General features: G+C 49.4%; 2 protein-coding genes across 9 annotated transcripts in view; one reads left to right on the top strand and one right to left on the bottom strand.

Annotated features, from left to right (window-relative positions):
• LOC135917913 (atlastin-3-like) overlaps positions 1-26,633 on the top strand; it is a 161,548-nt gene that overhangs the window by 6,151 nt on the left and 128,764 nt on the right. The window lies entirely within an intron of this gene.
• The window catches only part of LOC135917891 (uncharacterized), a 30,982-nt gene continuing 11,717 nt past the window's right edge, over positions 7,369-26,633 (bottom strand). For 2 of the 3 annotated variants that reach the window (XM_070527346.1, XM_070527345.1), the window contains 4 exons: positions 21,727-21,873; positions 18,882-19,124; positions 8,953-9,108; positions 7,369-7,674 (listed from right to left, as the gene is read on the bottom strand). In XM_070527346.1, the coding sequence (XP_070383447.1) occupies positions 8,959-9,108; positions 18,882-19,124; positions 21,727-21,873 (540 nt within the window). In that variant the 3' untranslated portion in view covers positions 7,369-7,674; positions 8,953-8,958. The remainder of the gene's footprint in view (positions 7,675-8,952; positions 9,109-18,881; positions 19,125-21,726; positions 21,874-26,633) is intronic. The other variant, XM_070527347.1, reaches the window with a different exon arrangement.

Genomic DNA, 26,633 nt, shown 5'->3' with positions numbered 1-26,633 from the left:
GTAAAAGACTAAAAATATATTCTTATAGAATCTATGAATTGAAAGTATCACCGACACGAAACATTAAAGCAGTATTTCAACACATACACAGCCATTGCCAATGTCGCAATGACATGATTATAATGGAGTCTAGTATAAAACATAGCATATTAATCTTAAAAGCTCTAAACATTCTAAAAGTATTTACACATGTTTACAGATGTCCAAACACTGTGTTCAAGCCAAAGTTATGCATGGTAAAAATTCAGTTTTCTAAAGTTTGCAATTTATTAAAAGAATGAAGAAAAAACACTGAGTGGAAATGTCTAATGTTTCCCCCTGATCTTTTCCTAGAAGTCAGAGCCAAAGCTCCTGTGAAAAGTCAACGAATCAATGGCAGAATGACAGCACACTATAGGCGCCTTCTCTTTGGAAGAGGCTTCAGAGACAAGCATCCCTTTGTCGGTGAGCCCCGAATGTGAAGACCAGAACTCTGTGGCACAGATTCAGCCAACTTACGGAAGGTGACTTGCAATAAGCGCCTATCCTCCGACAGTGTTTGAAAGTCATGGATGCAGTAAAGAAGGGAACCGGACTTTTCGAATTCCTCGGTTATATACGTTTGTGGAACTCTGACACTAAGGGGGCTGCTGTCCCAGGAACCATAGCAACCACAGGCTGTGAAGGCACTTGACAAAAGCTTGGCTCATTGGCAAAGGGATTGTCCGGCTCTGATACTGCTGTACCAAGAGCCTGTGAAGACACTTCAGAAGGGCTGGGCTTATTGACAAGGGGAATCTCGGAACCTGTTTCTAATTCTAGACAGCTTCGAAGTGTAATTTGCAGTCGATTGAGGTAACTCTGCGGAAGAGAGAAAAAGCTCCATCTGTCGCTGTACTTAAAAACCACACAAAAGTATTTGCATGGATGCTTGTGCTTTCTAAAGTCAGGGCAGGTACACGATGGCTTGGTGAAGTCGACTGTGTACACATCATCATTACTTCTTTCAGAAAGAACAGAGAACATGCCTTCAACGGGCAGCTCTTTCATGTCTGTGTGGGTGTATTCATCCGCGTTAACGAGCCGCCTCAGTATATGTTTAACAAACCCGGCAGGCCGGTTGTGCAGGTATGCAGCAATATTTTCACTGTACTGTTTGTACACTGATGACTGCCTCCTTGCTGCACCATGGAATTTCACTTTGTCGGGAAGGTAGACATGGGCGACAGCTGTGATTAGGGATGTTAACGACCGTTTCCCACTGGCACTTTTCACATTCTGTGACTTCAACACCCTGTTTTGGACCTCAATGCCGTTATTTGTGGTCAAGACAAGATAAAACGCCAGCCTTTAACACATGAACCACAGCTCCTTTACAGAGAGCCACACTGCTTCAAAGTAACTGCGGAATTTTTCCTTTTTCCAATACTCTGAGGCGTCAGCGACTTCAAATGCCTTGTCAAACTCATCCTGATTTAAGCAATGGCTTAGCGTTTCATGAGTATCGCTGCCTCATCCGCATCGGATATGTTGTTTTCCTTTCTGCGCAGCCACCTTTCCTTGGCCTGTAGTCTACGAAAGTCAGATGGAGATTTGACTCTCTGGAAACACTTGCTTGATGGCACTTATTTCTGCCTTGCTGTAATCTACCATCCAGTACTGTGGGGACCAGTTATCACACCGCTCCTTGAAAACGTCTAAAGTCTCAGTGACTCAATGGGCCGTCTCAAACTGTACCATAAACACACCAGCTGGTGTGCATCCCGACGGCGTTTTCACAACAAGCAAGAAAAGTGGTAAGGCATAGTGTTGCGTCCAGGAAAACTACTGAGCCATCATACTTTTTAAGCAAGTTTCTCATGAATTTTATCTGGAAGCAGAACAGCAACGTGTCTTCACACTCACTGGCAATGCTCTCTTCCACGTTGTTCGAGTCTCTGCTACCCAAGCAGCTGCGTACTGCATGCGGCCGATAGACAATGGAGGACTCGGGTTGCTCACCCTGGTCTTTTCAATAAGTATGCTCGCATTCTCTTGATCAACTGTGCTGAAGCGGTCTTTCTTAAGAACAGCTTGGATCTGGTTGCTGATATCACGATGTACTGGGAAAAAGTCCCTGCAGTTACTATCAGGGTTTTCCTTGTTTGCAAAAAAGTACGTCGTGCATGTAATAGTGCAGGCACTTTTTCACATCTGATACGGATGTTTTTCCTTCCCTTTCCAAGATTTGAATTCGCCCAGCAATGTTCCTGTCCATGTTTTGGCTAATAGCTTCCATGTCCTCGAAACGATGGTTACGATGGCAACCGCAGTCGGCAATTCTAATGTATAGTCGCGTCTCCTTGGCCACAGTCAAGAGCCTCCTGCAGCTGCTTGGCCTTGTCTGCTTTTAGCCGACCCTCTTTTGTCTGGCCGTATGGCTGGGAAATGTCCACCTTGAAAGTGGGCATTATTACGTATTTTGAGCATACTTTATAGTTTAAGACAGTGCGCCAAGATGAGGAGAACGTGAAGACGAGACAGAAGACAGCGCTGAACTAACAACTGAAAATTTATTTCCACTTTTCCATTATATGTACACGTGGTAAATACCAAAATAAACAGTGCGACAGATAAAGAGTACAACATAGTCTCGGCTTGGATGCCGTGACTGTATGTGTTGTACTCTTATCTCTCGCACTGATTCTTTTTTGCTGTTTCCCACGTGTACTCAGATATATATATATACATATATATATATATATATATATATATATATATATATATATATATATATATATATATATATATATATATATATATATATATATATATATATATATATATATATATATATATATATATATATATACTGGAAATAGCGGAAATACTCTTTATTTGCTTTGGTGCACTCATCACTCGTGTACGCTGGTACCAACTGTAATGTTATTAGACATGTGAACTGTAGTCATCAACAATGATTTTTTAAGCAACGTGTAACTTTCTCCTAGAAGCTGTCGATCTGCAACGTGAAGCTACGGAAGAAAATTTTCTTTATTCATGCTGTTTCACGCGGGCTTTTTGTAGGTGGAATGTTAAAGAGCAGGGTCACTAATCGAAGAAAACAATGTTATAGCAAAATAAACCAGGTTTTTTGACTGCGGGCCATGATGAAGTGGGGTAGATGACCGAACCACTTCCCGGTTAATCAAAGGGTAAATAGACGAAGTCACCACATTTACGTATAGAAACATTGTGAGGTATTTCAAATGCAACAATCGAGAAACTTAAACCCATCGAATGGAATGAGCGCGTTTGCGACAACAAACACGGCACCGCCATGTCGATACATGGCGAAAGCGTGGTGGTGCCTTGAAATCTGCGGCCCCCTCCCGGAAAGCATAAAGGTTCTTGCACCTATGCTGCTCTTTATGCATCGATCACCTTTTTGGAGGAGGCTGTTAATTAAAAGCATGGTTTACGGATATTATCTGGGACATTGTACAGCTTGTACTACCAAGCTGTCCCATACAGATGATCATCAAAGCGTGTGAGGTCTAGAACTGAAAAGAAAAAAAACTAAGTTTCGCCCGACTGCCGAAGAATTCATTGCGATATGCATTTATACCAATTTTATTCTTCTGTATATTTCCTTCTCATGATCAAGGTCTCTGTAAGTCAGCTAGATAAACGTACTCCTGCACAGACCTTAGAGGCTAGCAGGCGATCATAAATCCTTGGTCCCTTGCCAGGCTACTGAACATCGCTTTTGTCTTCTGCATAAGAATCTTCAATCCTCCTTTTACACTTTCTTGGTTAACGTAATCAATTATCTGTTGCAATTCATCCCCAGTGGTGTTGAACGTATTTCGTTTTTCTGTAGTCCTCAACTACGCATTCCTTCCTTGTAATGTTATGTTCTACCAGTTACCTGCGCTATGCATAAACATTGCCTGGCCAGCTTCATTTTTTCTCTTCCTGTCAACTAGAATATCGGTTATCCCCGTTTGCTTTCTGATGCACGCCGCTCTCTTCCTGTCTCTTAACGTTACGCCCAGCCTTTTTTTGGTTCCATTGCTCTATCCGCGGCCCTTTACTTCTTCATGAGCACCTTTGTTAACATCCAAGATTCAGCCTCATATGTTAGCACCAGTGCTATCAATGGTATCAGAGCACACTCTTTAACGGCAGTGATAAGCTCCCTGTCAGGACTTGGTAATGCCTGCCGTATGCATTTCAACCCAATTTTATTCTGTAAGTTTTCTTCCCATGATCAAGGTTCCTGTAAATAATTCACCTAGATAAACGTACTCCTGCACAGACCTTGGATGTTGATTAGTGATAACGAATTCTTGGTCACTTGCCAAGCTATTGAACATTACCTTTGTCTTCTGCATAGAAATCTTAAATTCTGCTTTTACCTTTTCTCGGTTAAAGTGATCAATTATTTGTTGCAATTTATCCCAAGTGGTGTTCAACCTAATTATTGCTGAACGTAGTGTTGCTGAAAGCAAACACGACCGGACAGTCGTCAGGATGAGGAGAAGGAAAGAGGATAAGCAAAACCCATCGAGACGAGGTGGAAGAGAAACAGGGCAGGATACCAGCCCAGACGAAGACAAGGAAAGAAACAGGACAAAAAGGCATTCCAGGCTAGGAGAGAGAATGGAACAGGGCAAGGTAGTCGTCAGTACGAGGCCAAGGAAGCAAACAGGAGAGGTTATGCGTCAAGACAAGGAGAAAGAAAGTATCAAGACATCATAACCATCAGGGCGTGCGACAAAAAGAAAGCAGGACAGGATACCCTTCATCATGAAAAAAAGGGAAACAAGACAGGATACCCATTCATATGAGAACAGGCAAGGAAAGAGAACAGCATAACTGTACAGAAAACGGCAGTCAAGGAAACTGGACAGTATACATCTCAGGTCGAGGACATTGAAGAAAACAAGACAGCTAGGATACCCGTCCATATGAGGACACAGAACGCAACATGACACGATTCGCGTCAAGACGAGAAGAAGATCTGAATCAAAATAGGATACCGTAGAGACGAGGACAAGCAAGGAAGCAGGACAAGATTGCTGTCAAGATGACGAGAATCACAGAAACCTGACTGGATAGTCATCAAGATGATAAGGGAACCGGAAGGGATGTGCATGAACGCGAGGACAAGTAGAAAAGCAGGACATGATTGCTCAAAAGATAACAATAAAAGAAACCAAACAGGATGCCCGTTTAGACGAGGACAATGGAACGAGCAAAACAGGATACCCGTTACGAAGCATACAAAGAACGAAACAGGACACGCTACCCACACGGGCGTAGACAAGGAAGCAAATAGGATAGTGTAGCCATCAAGACGAGGACAAGATAGCCGAACGGGAGACGCGTCCACATGAGGACAAGGAAACTGAAAGAATATAGTCATGTTCCGGAGACCGTAAAGAACACAGTAGCAAAAAGGTCAGCGCCCCTTCCAGTCCGCGAAGATGGTCGAACAGCGAAGCTGTGTTAGTTAGACCGAGTGTAATACCATGCAAGTCAAACTTCGCAAGCAGCCTATACGGTTAATCTTTTGTTTCACCATTCTGATACCTCATTATCGCTTTTGAGTACTTCGCGTGGTGGCCTTGCTGTGGAGGAATTTTTTTTCTTTTGCGGTACTACCAGTGTTGTTTTTTCTTCTTGCGCGTGAGGCTTCTGTGTTTTGCCATGCTCTTTTTTCTTTTTGTGTTCCCCTACAGTTGTGGCTTTCTTTCGAGACGTTTATTTAAATTTTCCCTTTCCGCTCCTACGGCACTGGGGTGTCAGTCGCAGACTACGAGTGAAAGCTCCCCGGAAGTCTACTCCGCTACGCTGGCTCTTCCGAGCAGGTTCACAACGCAGAAGGGGGCCGCCTTGCTCAGATGGGCGCGGGACCAAGTGGGTCTCCACGTCCGACAGCCAAGAGCACCGAAAGTCAATCTGTCGGGCGAAAGCGCCCGCGCACCTCCGATGCTGAAGGAGAGAGAAGCCGAAGAGAGCGTGAGAGGGGCCCGCTCATCAGGCACTGTTCCTACACGCGGCGCACGGCGTAACGTGAGCCGCGCGCCGCATGCAGCAAGCTCCGTGTCGCGCCGGCGGCCGCGGGGAATGCACGCTATCCAAAATAAGGCTTGGAACTGCGTGTCCCCAGCGATCGCGCGGGCGAATGGCCCAAATCGCGCGTGAACAGGAGACAGGGGTCCAAAAGGGGTCCCCACATAATATAACGGTAATCTTTACTTGTCTTGTTAGTTTCCTTTCGACACGTGCACTTCTACGCTTCTCTATTCTGTTTGCAGCATAGGAACGGTGTTTTTACGAGGGGGCCCATTCACGCATGTGCATTGTTCATTATGCGTTTGTATTTTTATGCGAAGCATATTACGAGGGCTCAACCCAGCTCCTCAGGCGCGGCGGTGACCATGAAATCACGTGACACCGTGACGTCACGACAGAGGAGAAGTGGCTTTGGCTCAACTCTTGCAAGACGGGCTGGGTGGGAATCGAACCAGGGTCTCCGGAGTGTGGGACGGAGACGCTACCACTGAGCCACGAGTACAACGCTTCAAAGCGGTACAAAAGCGCCTCTAGTGAATGCGGTGTTGCCTTAGAAACGCGCTGTTTCTAAGGCGTGCGTCTCTTGCTCAGGCGCACATTTCGTTGCCGCGCCGAACGCTGCTTTGCTCGACGCTCACCGCGTCCAATGCGGGGCGCGTAGTCGCTGCCCTGTAGCCCATTGTCTTACACCCCTTGGCGGGTCGACGGGAACGCTGTCGCGTTCCACTCTTGAAGGCGAAGAAGTAATGCATGAGTTGTTTCTTCGTCTAGCCGAACCAAATATAGCCAAGCAACAGCAGTTCACCAGGCTAAACAGTGGTTCAACAACTAAAATAAAGGCTAGTATGCTTCGCATCCTGGGCTTAACCTTACCTAAGCCACAGCCATTTTTTTCACCGAACCGCTTTTCATTTGATAACAAGTACTAAATGTATTATTCTTCGCCATCCCGACAATGTGACAGCATCGAAACAGCATATGTGCTTGCCCTAGCTCTCTGTAAGAACTTTCGCCTTGAGTTCTGATATTTAGGAAAATATGCATCTAAAAGAAAAACAGCTCCGCTTGTAACATCCTTTATTCTGGTATTATTTATGCAAGCGCCTCTGAAAAATAAGGACACATGAACAAAAACACTTCCAAGCCGGCGCTGACTAGCTTTCAACTGTTCCAGAATCTGGCGGAATTCAGACACACAATGGCAGGAAGCTATGACAAAGGAATAATACAGAGAAAAGAATATGATATGACTCGCAGCGAAGGATTCCCAAGACGCGATGCACTTTATCAGTGAGGTGTGCAGCTAACCTGTTATCGTCTCCGGAGTAGCGACACAATACAAAAGTCTTTATTGTACTCTTATTTTGTACAATTTAGAGGCATCCGGTAAATCCATTTATATTATACCAAAATGCGCTTGGTTGAGCATTCTATAGTCTCGGCTCCGTTGAGTCGTGAGCATCAGACATTTGTCCGCGCGTCTAAAAGGAGCCTCTGGTCGAGTTCTGTCTTGATGCAGGTGAGTTGTGGGTGCTGGTGGGTGGGGTAGGGCAGTGTGGCAGGGATAAAGGCACGTACGGCCTATTTTTATACTTTCTCATTGGTGAAATTCTGGAATTGTTCCTCCAGCTCCTGCAAATTCAAACAAACGAGCACTCTGTGACTCTCTTTCAGCGGCTTGGTGGAGAGCTAGAAGCAATGGGCCTTCTGTTCCGCTTACGCCACACCTTCATAAGTATAACGATAAATAATCTAATCGTACTAATATACAACAACCATTTACGGCAATGATCGGCATGGACTGTCAATAAATATATGAAAGATTAATTTTATTCTGCGGTGTTCCAGACTCACATGAAATAAAAAAGTGTAAACGTTTACACGATGCTTTGGGCACCTTCTGCGCTGTCTCCCGAGTTATACACTAATTATTTAGTGATGTAAAGGACCGTCAGTCATGTGGTCCTCTTTCAGAAATGTTTGAACCAATGGCTCAATGCAAATGAGCGGATTAATTGTTGGCAGCAATCATTACGAGTCAGGCAGAACCATTACTTTGCCATTGCTCACAGAACCTGGCACGTCGAACATTTGGTCAAACAAGGTGGTGCCATCACTGAAGTAGTGCAATGAAGCGGAATGTCGCCACAGTGCATAAGCAAACCGGTCAAATAATCCGCCAATCCATATGCCTGGTCGTTGTTCCTTCTTGATACTTACGCACATGCACATGCACACACACATTATATATATATATATATATATATATATATAGAGAGAGAGAGAGAGAGAGAGAGAGAGAGAGAGAGACTCTCGTTATGTAAAGAACAAGAAGAAAGGGGGTTAAACGAGGGGCTCGATTTTTATAACACATATCCACAACTCCAAATATTCAGCAAGGTTCACCCTGCACTCTATGGAGATGCATGTCCTTGGTGCCGGGAGCAACGGACCCTTGCCGACGTAAAGTGGACGTGTACGCTACCGCCTCCAAATTCCAATCCGCCTCTTACAGCGCAAGTGCCAAGTGGGAGGTTGCGCTCGCCAGCGAAAATCTAGAGAGCCAGAGAGCTCTCCTCAATCAAGCACAGCGAACTGCACAGAGCAATGGAGCTCTAGACTGTGGGACAAACGCACCGCCCAAAACCAATAACAGAAAAATAACGCGCATGTTGGCGTAAGCCACGCTACGTGAAAAAGTTTTAAACCTGTTGGGACCGCTAGTGATCAGTGCGGTCATGCGGAAGTGTCACGTATCCACACTAAGACAATGAGGCGCGAGCAAGCACGGGGGAGCACGACGATGAAGGACGCGGCGGCAAGATGAGAAAATGACCCAAATGACCCAATACTTTGAATCTTTTTATCTAGGGACATTATCAAGTACGATATGAATAAAATTATACTTTCAGGACTCTAGTAGCTCCCCTTTGCGGATTTCCGTAGGACAGGTGCGGTATCCACCAGAGGTGCCTCCTCGTCAGAGTTGTCGCTGTCATCGTCGTACGCTTTGACGCCCTTGGCTGCTTTTGCAGCCATCGATGCTTTGTTCTTCCTCTCCATTTTCTGAAAATTAAACAGCACGCTGATGATAATGCTCTTTAGTTGACGATTTCTATTATTAAAACCACGTCGTTTAACGGCACGGCGTGTAACTTTATTTATTACGGTAAACGCCTGATGCTTCAAGATCATGTAAATATCAAAGTGACATTATTATTCGTTGTGGATTAGTAACGTAAAGATTGTCAATCTGGTGACGAGATAGCAGCAATTTAAGCAGATATTTGAAAAGTACTAGCGTAGTTATAGCTAATTTTGTTTTCGTAGGCACTCTACTCTTTTTTTGCCTTGAGGGAACTGTAAGAAATACGTAATATTCAGCCACACATCCAGAAATGCCTTTGACTGCTTGGTCTCGGCTCCTGTACTTACAGCTACCATCAAGAAGTAGTAATTGTTGCATTAGTATTAATATATTGTTGGAAAGCGGCAAGTGGAGTGGCAAACTTTCAAGCCTGCTTATTGCACTGTAACCGACTATAGGTCACGGCTGGCATATGAATAGCCGCTAGCAGACGAGGGTGGGGAAATACGGGTGTGGGACATTTACTCAGGATAGGAGGTAGGATCAATAATAAGATGGCTACATCAACATCTACAGATGTTTAATTTTACGCGGAACACGTTTTTTTTTTCTCAAACGTGTAATATCTCAGCCCATGCCATTTTTGCAGATGGGCTACGTAGACATTAGCAACAAGAAAAATGCAAACTAATAATTTCGCAAATTACCTCAAATACACCAATTAAATTATTAATTACACACCGTAGGTCACATGCTTTATTTGCACCATTGAATACAAGGAGTATCGAAGTCACATCTGATAAGCAGCAAGCAGCCTTTTCCAGATATACGACCTAAAAAGCTTTACAAAATGCATGGACGTTCCAGTTGAGTTTCCTAAAAGTTGGCCTTGTGGGAATTCCTTCGGTCTACCGGGGCGCAGTTGTTGCTGTGCCTAAGGCTCCGGACTTATTCGCCATGGGGCTCTTGCATTGCCCAGGGGGCACTGCGAAAAAGGTGCTAAAAAGCGCCCTCTGTGCTAAAATGGGTCGTACCAAGCTCGGTCGTCTGCTTCGGGAAGCACGTTTACAATATGGACCCGCCACTTTCGGTTGTGTTGTTTCACGGCCTGCAGCGAATATCGGGCGCCGAAGATTTTTTCAGGAGTGGCACGCTGCGTAAAGGCAAGAAATTATGCAGATCCGAACACGTGTACGCCGTTCAAGAATTAGGCGGCGAAGTTTTATCGCCGTGTCAATCGCAAGTGAAGCGAGTCGCGTACGAAGTGGAACTTCAGGTAAGGTTTGCACGCTAGCTGCTAGATTCAGGCGCACAAACGCGAGGAAATGCTTGCTATAAATGAATCCACAGCAGCGATAAGCAGGCATAATGTGTACTGAACTGCTCGAGCACACGACGGTACGCGCCGCGATGTACGAACTTCTCGAGTGCACGATCGTACGCGCCGCGACGGCAGCGGTCTCTCGACATATGCCGTGAAACGGCGGGCCTCCTGCAATCTTTGTTGACTGCATGCCGCTAAACAAGTACGTAGTTATTCCTGCGTTGTAGTAGCGGCCATCTGTCCCTTTTAGTAACTGGTAATAACTGATGCAATGCATATGAGCTCCCACGTACGTGCGAATCGCGCTGCAGCGCGAGCTCGTGCGCTGCTCGCTTGATGTAGGTTTTAATGACAGCGCTCGAACATCGATGTGCTGCAATCAATACTGCCTTGCTGCGCTGCCTCAACGTGCTGGCTTGAGATCAAGGATGAGCGCATTTAACTCTCTTAACCTGTGCTGCTCGTAGTGGAGTAGTGAATTGTCGTCGAATGAGCCCGACCATTTGTGCTCATTTGCACACACCTGGTCACTTCACCACTTCGCATCGGTCGAATTGTTCATTGTCGCTGTGGCCGGGTCTCGAATTGTGAATTACCAGCCATGCCTGCTGCTATGTCGGTCTGCTGTCGAGACTGTAAGTGCAAAAGACCGAACTTTAGAACGCAGATAATCAAGCAAGCTTCAAGACAGTCGAAGCAGTCAGCATAGCGCGAAGTTTGGCTTACTCAGCGCGACGAACTGCAGCTATGCAGCGCGCCCGACGCTCCACTTCGTGAGGCCTTTTAGGAAAACGGTAGAATCTGATGTTGGGATTCAGGCCTTCTTGTTCATAGCAGCCCACGACGCAGAAGTAGTGACGGTGACGGCTTTTCGAGGCTGGGCTAGGTCTCTCCGGATCGGCGTCACCGATTCCTTCTGCTCCTAGCATTACGTCCCACGGTACACGGAGAGTCCGTTTTCGTTAAACTATAGGCTGCGGCGAGCTCGCAGCGTGGTCGGCGTGGTCTGTGAGAAGTGACGAGCCTTTTCGTACTCGCAACAGGGCAGAAAAAAGTGCGAATCGACGCAAAACTCGGCCTAGAAACGTGCTTCGCGACAGCCAGGGTCCAATACGACCCAAGCTGGTACGACCCAGATGTTGTTTCCCGCGCCGCCACCAGACGCCGCTACTATACCTCAAACTCCAGCGCAAGACGCCTATTGCGAGGAAAACCTCTCCCAAATGCCTGCCCCTCGACCCGCGCGCCGTTTTCCCCGGGCGCCGCGGCCGCGTCCCGCGACGTCATGCTACGCGGCCCTGTGATTGGGTCGTGGGGCGTGACGTAGGGAAGAAGCCCCGACTGGGGACGATCGCCGTGCGCGGGGAGAGTCGTGCTGCGAGAGGGACGAGCGCCGGTCACGAGAGGCAAGCTGCAAGGTACGTGAGCGACCAGCTATTTGTGTCCCCAACGCCCCGGCCTGGGGACGTTCACGTGCTTTGTTAGCTTGCGTAAGTGTGACTTGCTGAGTGGCTTTGCGTTCCGCCCTTGCGGTAGTCGCAGGCGCTCAGTGCGTCACATTTTGCGTGTCCGAACCGTCGCAGACCATTGTCGGTGACGGGAAGCGCTAGGTAGCGTTTGCGAACGCATTTCGTGGGGGAAATAGTTGTAAACGAGCCAAAGGGGAGCGTTGTGAATAGATCGACCGGCACTGGTGGTAACTTAACCGTTCATGACTGTGCCTTTAATGAACACGATGTCACCGCGCATGATGTTCTCGCACGGGTGCAGAAGGAGTTAGCCGCAGAAAGACAGCCGCGTACCACGACACCGGAGAACGAGGCCTTTGCAGTATCTCCTAAAGGAAGTAATGGAACCGGCTCTCACTCTGGAGGGACCGCGATTATTTTCAGCCGAGAAGAGCTCCTAAAGGCCCAGCAGGAGGATTCATTTTGCAAGGAAATTGCTGGTAGAGTAGCGGAAACGGAGCGCCGTAACGTTGCTGGTGTTGCAACGAGCGCAGAAGTACCCGGGGCAGCTTTTATTGCTGGTACTTCCGAAGATTCCTACTTGCTGGACCACGATGGGCTAGTGCTTAGATATATCGCTACCGAGGATGAATCAATTAACCCGTTTAAGGTGGTGATACCGAAAAGTCTGAGGCGCGCACTTTTGCACTACGCTCATGATGAACCGCTGGCTGGACACCTCAGTGGCTCTAAGGTCTTTGCAAGACTCAGCCACACTGTCACCTGGCCCGGTATGAAGCGCGACGTTTTCCGTTATTGCCGGACTTCTCACGTCTGTCAGACGGTTAAATCTCGCGGTGGCCGTCCGCCGGGTTTAATGAAGCCGATTGACAGTCAGCGGCCTTGGCAGTTTGCTGCCTGCGACTTAATTGGGCCTTTTCCAAAGAGTAAACAGGGCTTTCAGCACCTTTTGGTTGTGGTCGATCACTTTACAAAGTGGGTGGAGCTATTTCCGCTCCGCAAGGTGACGGCTCGGGCAGTGTTGGATAAGCTAATGGAAGTTTTCACACGCTTTGGATTTCCGGAGCGTTTGATTACTGACAATGCGTCTTACTTCACTTCTCGGGTGTTTCGTGAGACGTGTACATCCCTTCAGATCGAGCATCGCCTCACATCGCCCTACCACCCCCAGGCCAACCTCACGGAACGCTTTAATCGTACTGTGAAGTCGATGCTCACGGCCTTTGCCAGGAGCCAGAAGGATTGGGCAGACCACGTGAACGAACTCGCGTTCGCCATCCGGACGGCGCAAAACCGCTCAGCAAGTTTCTCCCCCGCTTTCCTCATTTTTGGCCGTGAACTGGCGAATCCGCTAACCATTGTTACGCAGCGCCGAGCAGGGGTTGAGAATGCGCCAGGGGACCTTTCCTCGTACGCAGCGCAGCTTCGCTCCCGGCTTGCCCGCGCTTTCTCTAGAGCAAGGGACAGCTTGGGAGCCGCCCGAGCCCAGCAGAAAGCTCAGTATGACAAGAGTCATCGCGACGTCTGCTTTCAGGTCGGTGACTTGGTGCTTAAGCGCAACCACACCCTTAGTGACGCTAGCAAAGGGTTTTCCGCAGCGTTGGCTCCTAAATGGCTGGGGCCTTACCGAGTGGAGAAACGACTTTCACCACTTGTGTATGAGCTGACGGATCCTCAGACGGGGAGAACCAGGGGCCGCGTTCACATTGCCGACTTGAAAGCCTACCATTGCAGGCCAGTCGAGCCGGCGCCGGAGCCCAGCGATCTCGGGTGTTCCGGGGAACAGAGCACGTCCGGTGTTTCCGACCGCTTTCGGCCGTCGCATCGATACCCCCTCAGGCGACGACCACCATTGTGAATTCGCCCTCGCGTTGCCAGACCTTTCTGGTAAAAGAAACGCGTTACTCTTGCTTTCTGCCTCTGCGAGCGAGTGTTTCTTTTCTCTCGGGATTTCCCGCATAGAGGCCAGCGCGCCACGGTTCCAGCCCGCCCTAACTAGATGTCAAAAAGTTTGCCCGTTTGTTCAGTGCTTGTATTTCTTCTTGCTTGAATAATAGGTTTAGCCTTCCTCGTGTGCATAGCCTTGTTTTCAAAGTGCCCCGCATCGCCATTGTACGTAGCTGTAGAGTGGCGCTTGGTGCCCTCATTCTTTTGTTGTCTCGTCTTTGAGACTCGCCGCGTAAGTGTCCGGAAAGTGGGGGCGTGCGACCACGGGAGCGTCAGATGAGGAGGAGGTTTGAGACATTGGACGCCTCAGACATTGGTGTTGCCTGCGCCCGAATCCGTTGCAAGCCCTAAGGGCACGTGTCGCGGGTGCCTCGTGTGTGCGCGTGCAAAAGGGGACGAAAACCACGTCCAGCTGGCTTCGCGACCCTCCATCCTGTGCCCCCCATCTCTGCTCGCTCCTTCTTGAAAACGACTGGCGTCAGCATTTACTACTCCTGCTGGCACTGCTGCTGCCGGTGCCCGGAACTGTCTTCCCGCTGTCATTCTCTCTCGACAGTCGCCTTCGTCGGTAGCTTGGAGTTGCAGTGCACTCGCGCTCAAGATGGGCAAGCCGTCTGCCCTTGTCGCACCTTCGAGCCGCCGCCGCAGCCGACGCCGGCGCTGGGTTGCACAGCCAGGCGCTCCAGCCGCAAGGATACTCCCTGCTCCAACGACTGTCCCGCCTGCCACAGCTACGGAGACCAGTCCGAAAACACGGAGTGTGGCCACCTGGACGTGCCAGGAGGGTGTATCGGCACCCCTCTGGTACGTGTCGGTGAAGGCATGGCCCGCGCAGCGCAGAGTGGAGAGGTGCCAGCACCCCGTGCCCTATCCTTTTAAGGGGCACACGCTCACTCTAACGGAGGCAGCCGCGGACGGCGCCCACCTGCCCCTCCCTGCTGGTGCTGCTACCTGCGGGAAGTGCGGGACCCTTGTTATTCACCATAGCCACTACACCGGCCGGATGCACCCGGAGGAGAGGAAGAAGAGTGCGGCGGGAGATCCCCCGGTGCCTTTTGGCGCGGCGACGGCGCTGACAGACGGCGAGCTGGCCCAATTGTGCCGGCAGAAGATGCGGGAGGACCCCGGATTCGCAGCGCTCGTTCGGCAGGGAGCTCCAGGCGATGAAGAGGTGGCCCACAGAGAGCGACGGATTAATGCGCCGAAACAAACAAATCCGAACGTGGTGGCCGCCGACCAAGTGCCCGCGACGGCTTTGGTATAAGACGTTCGGGACTGAGCGCTGAGGCTCCGGGGACGTCTTGCCGTTTTATTTTGTACGTTGGGTTCTTTAACTTTTTTTTAAATGTTTATTTGTGAGCGTGTGTCTCTGTGCGTGTGTGTGTATGTTTCTGTGTTCGTGTAGCAGACAGTACGTTTATTCTGGGGGGGTATTCTGGGGGTATTCTGGAGCAGTGTGTTGTGCAGTTTTCCCTTTGAGTTATATGGTTGTACACGATTTTCACTGGGTTTGTTGTACGTGTTAAATAATTGTGCTATTAATGTATTTGCCCTGGTTGTATCGTTTTCGTTTTCTTTAATATGTGTTTAAGGGCTGGAACGGAGGCAGGAGGTTAGCCGTCCTTGCACTATCTAGTGCTGGCTGATACAGGGGACTTTTCCTTTGTGTTACATGCCGCCGGCTTATTTCTCAGCTGGTAGGGACATTTAAGGGGAGAGGGATGTGGGAATTCCTTCGGTCTACCGGGGCGCAGTTGTTGCTGTGCCTAAGGCTCCGGACTTATTCGCCATTGCGAGGAAAACCTCTCCCAAATGCCTGCCCCTCGACCGCGCGCCGTTTTCCCCGGGCGCCGCGGCCGCGTCCCGCGACGTCATGCTACGCGGCCCTGTGATTGGGTCGTGGGGCGTGACGTAGGGAAGAAGCCCCGACTGGGGACGATCGCCGTGCGCGGGGAGAGTCGTGCTGCGAGAGGGACGAGCGCCGGTCACGAGAGGCAAGCTGCAAGGTACCTGAACGACCAGCTATTTGTGTCCCCAACGCCCCGGCCTGGGGACGTTCACGTGCTTTGTTAGCTTGCGTAAGTGTGACTTGCTGAGTGGCTTTGCGTTCCGCCCTTGCGGTAGTCGCAGGCGCTCAGTGCGTCACATTTTGCGTGTCCGAACCGTCGCAGACCATTGTCGGTGACGGGAAGCGCTAGGTAGCGTTTGCGAACGCATTTCGGCCCGCGCGCGTAAACCATTGTTCGACGCGGCGTGTAACCCGCCTTCCTCGCCATCGGGAACCGCGGGCGCCGAGTGTACTCCGTGTGTTTGTGTGCAGTCTGGTACATGTTGGCCATTGGTGATCATTAAACGCCTTAACTGTCCTGGACGCCGTGTGTTCCTGGGGGAGCGCCCATGCGTACGGCCAGAGCCGTCCAGGTCTTTCGGCTCGGTGCTCGAACCTGCGGTGGGTCTATCGCCGTGCGCCGTCGTGCCGCGTCGTGGGGCTCCACTTCTCGGGGGCCACTTGGCGACGCCGTGCGCGGAGACGTACTGTGAGCCCACAGCCTGTAACTGTTTTCGACGGTATTAATCGGAACACCGAGGCATTCTTAAGGAGATTATGGGGACGGATATTTAGAAAGTAATGCTAGTTATAGGATGTCTGATAGTTGTCTCCGTGTAACTGGATTCGACAAGTAGATTGTTTGACTGTGCGGGTCGTGGAAGGCCTCATATCGCTCAAAGAGCCGCCTGATGATCTTTCTCTAGCTGAGCCATCAGTCGAGGTGGAACATTTACCAAAGTGAATGCAAAAGGTACTCTTGACAACTCGGAAAGGGCAGTATTGTAACGTACGCATATGTTATGCAGAAGATTATGGTTACTCCCGCGATGCACGCGTCTGGGTTCACTATGAAACGCAGCGCTTCATTGGTAGCTGGGGAGAGGAGAAGGTGCGCCCTACGGGAGCAAATGAAAAGCTGTAAAACTGTTATTTAGTGGTTTTCGGGCATTAACGACCTATGTGGCCACCGCTATTGAACCACAGCAAAGCCCGTTTGAAACAAATATTGAGCGCCAGAGTTCGCCTGTCTGAACAGCTGCTAGGCTGCTGCGTGACACCGCTGCCACCCTTCAGCTGTAGTGCCCACCAAATTTAAGTGATCAAGGCCACATCACCTGCTGCAGCTTGCTTGTTTAGTAATGTAATTGGTTGCGAGTAATTGGTTACTCAAAAATGCATTTGGATTACACTGAGCTTTACAAAGTAAAAAAGTAGACGATCAACTGAAAAATTGAATTGTTTACATTTCATTCGTTACGTACAAATGTGAATATCGAACACGACAGCAGTCGTCGTCAGTGCGACGAAATGGGCGCACGGAAAAGCAACCTCAGGAGCACTTAATTGCAGTCGTAGTAAAACATTTTATACTGCAGTGGATGTACATTTGCATCCATCACATTATTTTTCTACATAAACAAACTTGATTCCTTTCATGCGTTTCTGCGTGTTGCATACGCTGTATAGAAAGTACTTGTATTTCTGCTCATATGCTTGTGCAACTTCCTTCTTTTTGATGAGTGTCTTGTATAACTTGTACAGCTTCTTCTACAGTTTATTTTACTCTGTCCCGTGTCACATCGCTCGAATACGTTTACATTTATCTAATCTTCAAGTGACCGCACAGCTGCAGAAACAACAACGAATGCTATTACAGACAATCTGTAGAATACTGGACTATAGCCCCAGGCTTCCTTGAGACCACTGTGTTATGTGATTTTCCACTCCTCATAATCGTATTTCATCACACTTGTCAGCCCCTTCCTTCCTTCTCGTGTGCAGAGCAGCAGGCCACAACTTATTTTAGTCGCGGACAATTTTCTGTGGCAATGAAAGGGTGCCAAGCTGCGCAAAGTATGAGAGTGCTTATGAAAAAAATCCCACGTCCTCATCCGATTTAATTCAAGCTAGGCAAGAAAAACATTAAAAACTTACTTACAAGAGCAAATTAAGACAAAGTACGCCGCTGAGTAACAAATTTAATCCCTTTTTCAGCTTAAGCTTTCCGCATTTAGCCAAATACGAAACCGACGTACTTGGAGAGAGAGAGCGTAAACTTTTATTTCAAATCAACAAGATTTGAGTCCGGCGTCTTTTTAGTGGGTCTGGGCACCCGCCGCGGACGCGGTTCCGAGACCTTGTCTCGAAGCGGCTTCTTCGGCTCGCTGGACTGCCCAGAGTTGTGCTGCCAGGTCAGAGCTGAGCAGTGCGGTCAACCAGCGTGACCGGAGGCTGGCGGTGGAAGAGACGGAGGGGTCGGCACTGCCCGACTTGTTTGTTAGGTCCCGACACTCCCATAACATGTGATTTAGTGTGGCAGTCTCGCCACACGACGTGCATCTGTTTGTAGTGTACATGTCTGGATACATGGCGTGCATGAGTCTGGGGTTTCTGTAAGAGTCTGTTTGTAATTGTCTGACGTGTACTGCTTGCGTCCTGTCTAACCTAGCGTGAGGGATTGGGTATATGCGTCTTTGTAATTGGTAGTGTGCCGTGATGTCGTGAAAACTGGTCATACGATCCTCCCATGCCCAGACGTTTGCCGTACCCCGCGGGGGCTCTTCCTCCGATACTGCTCGGTGAGTCAGGCCTCGAGCAACGCCGTGAGCCGCTTCGTTGGGGGTGCTCATTCCAGTGTGTGCCGGGATCCATAGCAAATGCCTTCAGTTATCAACGTCGGCCTCTTTCTGGTGCATGGGATGTCGCTGGAGTATCTGATACGCCTCTTGCGAGATGCGCCCATTTGCAAAATTGCGAATTGCCGGATCGACGCTGATTTGTTATCCCTTCTGAGAAACCAAAAGCGCGGTCAAACACTGCCGCACTGCTTTGCGCAGTAATACATGTGCACAAGCTCCGCCCCATTACCTTTCCCTTCATAACCGCGGGAAGTTGTCCGCCAGTATGTGAACTCAAGCCGACCTCTCTACTTTTCATGATAATGATGATAACGATGAATACCTTGAGCTCGGCAAGCTTCTGTTTCACTATGCCGTCGTTAGTGGGTCCGGTCAGGGACACAACCCCCATAGCAGCAAGTAAACCAGCCCTTATGGACATCGGCACCATGGCTGCAGTGGCGACTGCAGCCCCCACACCGGCGGTGAGGAGGCCCAGCTTAACCTTGGAGGCTACTCTGTCGACGAACGTGCTGTTCTTTTCTTCCAGGTACTCGCGGTAGACTTGGAAAGTGGTGTCGATTCTCTGAAACGTCAAAGACGTCACTTACGTATATATTAGAAGCGAACACAACAAAGAACAACAATAAGAACACTAATTACTCGCGTTTTTATTTGAAATCAGGAAAATGAAAAGACTATAAGGCTAACTATCCATCGGCCTGGAGGCCTTGTGTGCGAAGCTCCATGATGGGTCTCTTTAGCGTTGGATAGCGGCAGTATCTAGTATTAGAAGGACATTAGTATTTTACCCTATACCAAGCTTAGGGCATATAGAAGATAAGGACACACAATCAAGTCGATAGGTCGAGCTGCTAAATCGAAATCCACAAGCTGTTATATATGCAGCCTTCGCTGAGACCGAGCGTACAGCGCGGGGCGCAGGGCTGGCAGAGTTTCTTTTAAATTCAGTAGAAAAGAATTCGTTGAAAGGACGTATACATCAACAGCGTCTGAGCGTGAGCTTCTGCGCGCGGATTCATGGTACAAACAAAGCGCAATGGACTGGACAACAAAGGAAGTATTTAGTGCAAGGTAACTGCATCCTTTGCGTACTTGCTATATCATGAACATATATGCGTACATTCACTAATCTGGGCGCTCGAGCTACACAACTTACAGGCGTGAATGGGCAGCCTGTGCAAAGCGTTGTCTTACTGCAATGAAGTTGTTGTACTACGGAGTGTAAGGATTATACTTGAAAAACAAGGAAACAGACTGGGAAAAGCATTTAAATGGAACAATCAGATGTCGAAATAGGCAAGAACACCTGAACAGCTCGTTACATGAGCGTGTTAACGGCAAGGTCAGCAATTAATATAACAACTTGTTATGCGAATGAACGCAAGCCACAACGTTAGTTAATGCACGGGCAATCAATACAAATGCTAAATAATATAAGGGTGGAAGCTTGGACCAAGTTGGGAGTAATTCAAAGCGGTTTCTTCCCCAGTGCATGAGTGGCTTTAGGAAAAGCACAAAGGAGAAAGAGCGCTGACTTCCAACCGATTTTTATTTTCGAGAAGAGCAGTGTATATACGAAGGTGTCTAGAAAGACAAAACGAAAGTACAAACCAACACCAAGGCAAGTCAATTCGCTTAGTAGGTGTCCACGTTTACGCCTCAACCAGGCCGAGTAATCACGCTCACGGCTAGTGCGATATTCAATGCCGAAATTTTGGCTGCATCCCCCTTCTTGATCAATAACAAATACTGGCATGGAACGGCTCCCAGTTAACGCGTGAAATAAAAGAAGCAGAAGCAACTTCCTAAGCTTCGTGACTGCTGAAGCGTAAGCACCCTTTCTATAGCGCTATCATGCCTTCACCGCGTTTATTAGCAGGGTTAAGGGACAATCTTGAACACGTGCTATACGTAAACTGGCTCGTCTCTGTTATCCCTGGTCTTGCTTTTTTAGGCAGTTGTGTCTATGTACTGCTCATTCCGAAAATAAATATCAGTTGGAATTCGCCACTCTTTCCCCTCTGTATTTTTTCTAAAGTCATCCGTGCGCTGCCCAACACACCTCTAAAATCATTTAAGGCTAGCGAAGTGCTTCTTTCTCTTTTTTTCAAGACCCACTTTCCTTCCTTCGGCGTATGAATGGTGATTACTAGATTAGAATCTTAGAAAATAAGAATTTCTCTTTAAAGTAATGTCTCCCAGAGACAGCTCTCTCTGAATAACAGAAAACGATCTCGAAGGTTGCGCTTTTTGCTAGCTGCATGCACCGCAAGCGATTCAGGAGCAGGAAACACGTCATAGATGTTCAAAAGAGCCGTGGTAGTTGGTGGCTGTTCATCGTTTCTTCTTGTGCTGCGTACTTAATGAAGAGGACGTTGTCACTTCTTTGTTACCGTCCTCGTCATTAAGTACACAGCGCATGAAAAAACTACTAACATTATAGACGCCATGTTTTGGACGCCATCTATTCAGTGAACCAAAAAAGTTTACCCCTACCTGTACACAACTCCGAAAACTAGCACATTACAATTCCTTCCTCGAGTTTAAAGGACGACAGCAACAAATTTTCACATTGGCTAATTTATTGCAGAGAGAGAGAGAGAGAGAAAGGTTGCATGAAAAGGCAAGGATGTTCACCAGAGGCAGTTCCGGTTGGCTACCTTTCACGGGGGAAGGAATAGGAGGATAAAAAGAGAAAGACTGGAAAGGAGAGAGAAAAAGAGATGAGCACAAACAAATCGCGTACAATTGTGCGAAAGCTGCAGGGCTGATATACGTTTAATTTTTGTAGAACAGCCTTTAAGTATCACCCTAGTAGACGGCGCGTGTACATCGTACTTAGCAGCTATGACGCAAAAACTAGCACATCACCTCCGAAATTTTCAGCATGTTGCAGGCGCCGCCAAATCTCTGACGTCACGCCCAAAAGACGCGCCGGCTCTCAGCGTTCTAACTTCTGTGTCGTGTCCGACGAATAGCAATGGCGGGCTTTTTTGCTCAGTTTCGGTATCGAAAACATCTATATGTGCGACGATGTTGTCACGCATTTACTTGCATTTCAAGCGCACAATTTTGCAGGCAGGGTGTTCTATATCTACGTTATCTGAAACAACAAGCACTTACGCGGTCCAAAACTGAGCCGATAACAAGGGGAAGGAACATGCCTCTTTGAGCTCCTGCAGATGGAGCGATGCCCGCTCCTCGCCGCCCATCTTGGGCGTCTGTGTATACCGCTCGAGCGCCACCTTGCGAAGCCGGTAGTGGTGACGGTGCAGGGTCTCGCGAGTGACGTCGCCAGGACCCTGCAACACCTGCTAGCATTCAGGAACTGTCAGTCCGCTGCACGTCCGCTTGCCTTAGAAAAGCGTAGTGCCGCGCAAGACGGGCTCAGCGGCGACGATGGCTACTGGATGGCGCCAGAGTAGCCCACATCGTCTGTTCAGGGATAACACCATTGATACCATATATAGAAACAAAGCACCGCATGAACGGAGGTCTGTCTGCGGTGGCTCTTGTGAATCACGTCCACATGTCACCCACGCGCTGCCTCTCACAATCTTCCAATTAGCGAGGCCGTCGTGCAACGCTTGTCCATGTTTGCAACGTGCCATGCGAGAGAGATTGTCCGCGCCAGCCAATATATCGCGAAATAGAAACACTATTGAGCTGCGCTCAAATTGCATTAGGTGGTATCGAAATCATCGCTGCATTTTAACGCGACAGCGCTAAGGAGCTCGTGTCGCAGAAAAGCCGGTGTTGTCGGCGTCGGCGGCGTTGGGCGTGAGCGAAAAATTCCGGAAGGCAATCCATAAATAAAAATAACTTGCAAAATGGGCTGGGTGGGAATAGAACCAGGGTCTCCGGAGTGTGAGGCAAAAACGCCTCTAGTGAATGCGGTGTTGACTTACAAACGTGCCGGAGAAAGTTATACTGCTGTGTATATCAGTAATTATGAGCATGTAAATTACAGAAGTCGCAGTTAAACGCGTGGCGAAGTACGTTTCCGCTACATTTCTTTTGCGCTTTCCGCACATGCAGAGCCATCTTGCGGCAAACACAGAAGACCCCTCCTCGCAATGTACGGTGCTGCCCCGACAGGTGGCGAGCCACGCGCGCATTGGAGCTGTGCGGGGACCGGTGCGAGGCGCGTCGCCACCCGGTTGTCCGTGCCGATCACGACGTTCCAAGACACCGAGCTCTTTGGTTCGTTCCGCTGGCTCAGGCGCACGTTTCGTGATTGGTGGGTGCAAAGTCCGATGCGGGGCGCCTCGTAAGTGATTGCTGTGCCGTAGCGCATTGTCTTACACCACTTGGCGGGTCGACGGAAACGCTGTCGCGTTCCACTCTTGAAGGCGAAGCTTAAGCATCCTCCAATTTTTTCTCAGCAACCACCGAACCAAATTTGATTAGGGCTGCTGGATTTTTAAAAAATGTTGCACTATATGAACTGCTGTAAACAAATTTTTCTAATTAGGCCGTCCACGTTTTTGTAAAGGCTGTTAAAGGTCACAAGTATTGATAAAACGAAACTATGAAGTTTACGATGCGGTAACTCAGCATTGAAAAGTGACATCACAATTCTTATAATTGCATCAGTTGTACATCTATTTGATTTGGTAAACTGATATAGTGTCACGTTGTAGTGACAGTTAACAACACAATATCAAAACTGTGAAACACGAAACAACTTTTTATTATGCGATCCGGTGCCCACAAAAGCAAGTGACACACGAAGCACAATGATAGCGGCGAACACATTCGGCAATCGTCGAATTTTAACGTATTTGAGAAGTTGATTAATTACTTGACTAATTATGTAATAAGGCTGATTGCAAAAAGCAATGTAAATATCGCCAAGCGACGGCAAACTTTACCTTAGGTCTGTCCAGCTATGTGACATTTGCATTAAAGTTTGGCTCAAGTTACGTGGGATGATTTGTACATTCACCGTTCCTTTATTTCTGCCTCATTCTTTACAGAAAGGAAAGTACGAATACCAGGACAAAAGAGAAAAGTCGCTGTTCCAGCGACTCGACAAAGGCGCCTGCCCCGATTGCATTTGGCAACAGACATTATAAATACATAACCAATACGTGCATGGAATAATACACTGGAGAAAATGCGTTTGAATGTGTGCGTACCGCCACGTTAGAAAATTTTCATATTTCGCACAGTGCAAAGCTCCGTTCGAAGAGGATCGCTGATTGATATACCGAGATGAAATATTATCTTTCTCATGCACAGAAAATAGAGCACAAAGAAAGAGCTTGCGAGAAAAGCACCAACAAACAAAAGCGGTGAAAAAGGAAGTTGATGCAGAATTTTTCGCGATGAACCACCAATTAATAACGTAAAAGTGCACATATAATCAGAGAGAGAGTGGTTCTTGTGGGGACAGGAGGAAAGGCTCGCACTATCTTCTGCAACCCATGCGGGAGCACGGCTCAGCGCCAGCAGGGTGGTGGAGATGGTAGTAAAGGAGAGAGAGGGTAGGAGGGAGAAAGGTAGAGGGTCGTCCTAGCAACATCAGAGCAGCCCGGCCGGGATGGCCCAGTAGGTTCGACCGGAGGAGTAGGCTGTTGATAGACCGTATAGGAGGTGGCCCAGCAGAAGCGAAGTTGTGGCTGATCAGGAAGCCCGAGGTGGTGGGATGGCCGTTAGGCGATCCATCTTTGTAGAAATTTCCTATAGTCTCGCCGAGAGCCCCGACAAGTCGAGGTACTCGACGACACTTAGAAAGGCTGATAGCTGATTGCGACAGGGGAAGAGGATGTCTTCCTGTCGTGAACGTGGGAGCCCCAGGCAGTAGAACACCAGCAGAAGTCGGCCGCGATGCTGCAGGTGAGCAGGGCAGGCCAGCAGGACGTGCTCCAGAGTCTCTGGTTCACCGCAGGAGGCACAGACTGGCGAGGTGGAGGCGCTTCAGTCTCTGGTTCACCGCAGGAGGCACAGACTGGTGAGGTGGCTTTCCCAAGGCGGTGCCGGCGGGCTGCCGTCCAGTGGCAGCCAGCTCGCAGTCGGAGCAGCAACGAGGCATCCCTTCGTGGGAGGCCATGCTGTGGAAGATGCCGTGGAGGCTGGCCCAATGATACACGTTTGTCCGGGTGGCAGGCGATGATGTGCCGGCGCAGCCTGTGTCTCAAGAAGTCTGCGGCCGTTACAGCAGGGCTAGGGGGACGCTTGAGTAGTGGCACTCTTTGTAAGAGTGTCCACCTCTTCATTGCCCGGGATCCCCACATGTGCCGGTAGCCAATGCAGGAATAGTGAGCATCCGGCGTCCTGAAGGGCCGTCAGTGTTGAAGAGAGCAGCGCAACCCTAATAGGCAGGCTAGCCCTGTCAGGGCTCTGCAGGCAGAGCAGCGCCGCCTTGGGGTCGCAGAAGATGGCTGCCGGGGTTCGCTGGTAGCTCCTCTGCCAGTAGGTTCACATCACGGTGCAGTCCTGCTAGCTCTGCTGAGGTAGAGCTTGCATGTCCCGATAGACGGCACAGCTTGCTCTTTTGTAGGGCCGGTGCAACGCAGGCTGCTGTGGATGAGCACGTCTCCGGTATCGCGGATCCATCAACGAAGATGTGAAGGTGGTCCCCAAGTCTCTCTTGGAGGAAAGAAGCTGCCGTCTGCTGTAGGGCACATGGTAGGGAACGGTTCTTCGAGACACCTGGCAGCTCCGTCGAGATAGGGACTGGTGGTCACTGTGGTGGTGCACTGCGGACTCCATCGCTGAAATGGTGTCCACCCTTGAGGACGCCCAGGCTGGCGGGGACCTCGTGATGCTCTTGCTGATCGACGTACAGGGTGCCATCGACAGCGTCCCTCATGCAGTCGTCCAGCAGGGCCTGGACCTCCTCTGCATCTGTGGCAACCTGAGGGAGTTCCTCTTGTCGCTCCTGCACTACCCCACCCTCAGGGTGCGTGTGGGTCGATCGAAGAGCACCCCCCGTCCAGTCGCTGCAGGCGTGCCACAGGGGTCAGTGGTGAGCCCCTTCCTTTTCAACCGGGCCTTGGCACGGTTGCCGGCTGCCCTGCCGATCGACCTCCCGTGCACTCCTCAATCTACGCGGACGACATCGCACTATGAGTCCGGGCACCACCGCAACACATCCGCAAGGCCCATGCGGCCCTACAGAGAGCCCTGGACATTGCCGGGCTGCCTACTTGTGCAGCATCGGCCTTACCATCTTAGCCAGGAAGACTGAGGCCTCGCTGCGGCATTCCAGAGTAGCAGCCCACCGCTCAGCTGCCAGGCTACGCTTGGAGGGCGTCCAGATCCCATGAAGCAAGGCAGTCACCTACCTAGGGCTGCGCATTGACCATCGGCTGACCTGGCTGCCGGCTAGCAAGGCCCTGTGCGCCGGACGCTTCGGGTCCGCAAGGTGATCTCACAGCTACTTGCCCGTGGACAGGGCTGTACCACAAAGTGGACCCTGCAGCTCTTTGAATCTGCAGCCACTTCACGACTACTGTGTGCCCTCCCTCATGTGGCGCTTCCCCCACCCCACCTGCACAAACTGTAGCTGGGGAACCGGTCAGCAATACGGCTCTGTCTTGGCGTTCCCCGAACCTCACAAGTGGCCGTCACTCTTGCTGAGGCAGGTGTCTGGCCCCTGTGACTACTCTTCCTGCAACAAGGGCTACGACACATTGATCGCCTACACCATGCCTCAGATGGTCAAGCACTCCTGACGCGCCTACGCTCCCGGCCAGCATCACACATGGGACGGCTGTGTGGCCTCTATAAGGAAGTCATAGGGGACACGCCTGCAAACGCTGTACAGCCTCGCATATATAGTCAAAACAACGTAGCACCACCCCTCCTCCTTCCCCACAAGACCTTCAAAAAATCAGTTCTAATAAAGCGCGTGCCTGATGTGTGTGTTTCGTTCTCTTCTTGTTTTCGCTCTATTTTAGTTGTGCCCATTTGCTTGTAAATGGGCACAAATAAAATCAAATGAAATGAAATAATACTTTCAGCATGCTGCAAATGTACTTTACATTGAATTACTGGGTTCTCGCCGAGTATAGCTGAAGATTGCTTGAAAATACGAGTGTTACCGCTTTTGTTGAATTCCCCG

Source organism: Dermacentor albipictus, chromosome 10 (assembly GCF_038994185.2).
Source record: "Dermacentor albipictus isolate Rhodes 1998 colony chromosome 10, USDA_Dalb.pri_finalv2, whole genome shotgun sequence".
NCBI classification, from domain to species: Eukaryota; Metazoa; Arthropoda; class Arachnida; order Ixodida; family Ixodidae; genus Dermacentor; species Dermacentor albipictus.
Note: the sequence above shows the minus strand (reverse complement) of the source record. Positions and strands in the feature narration are given on the sequence as shown.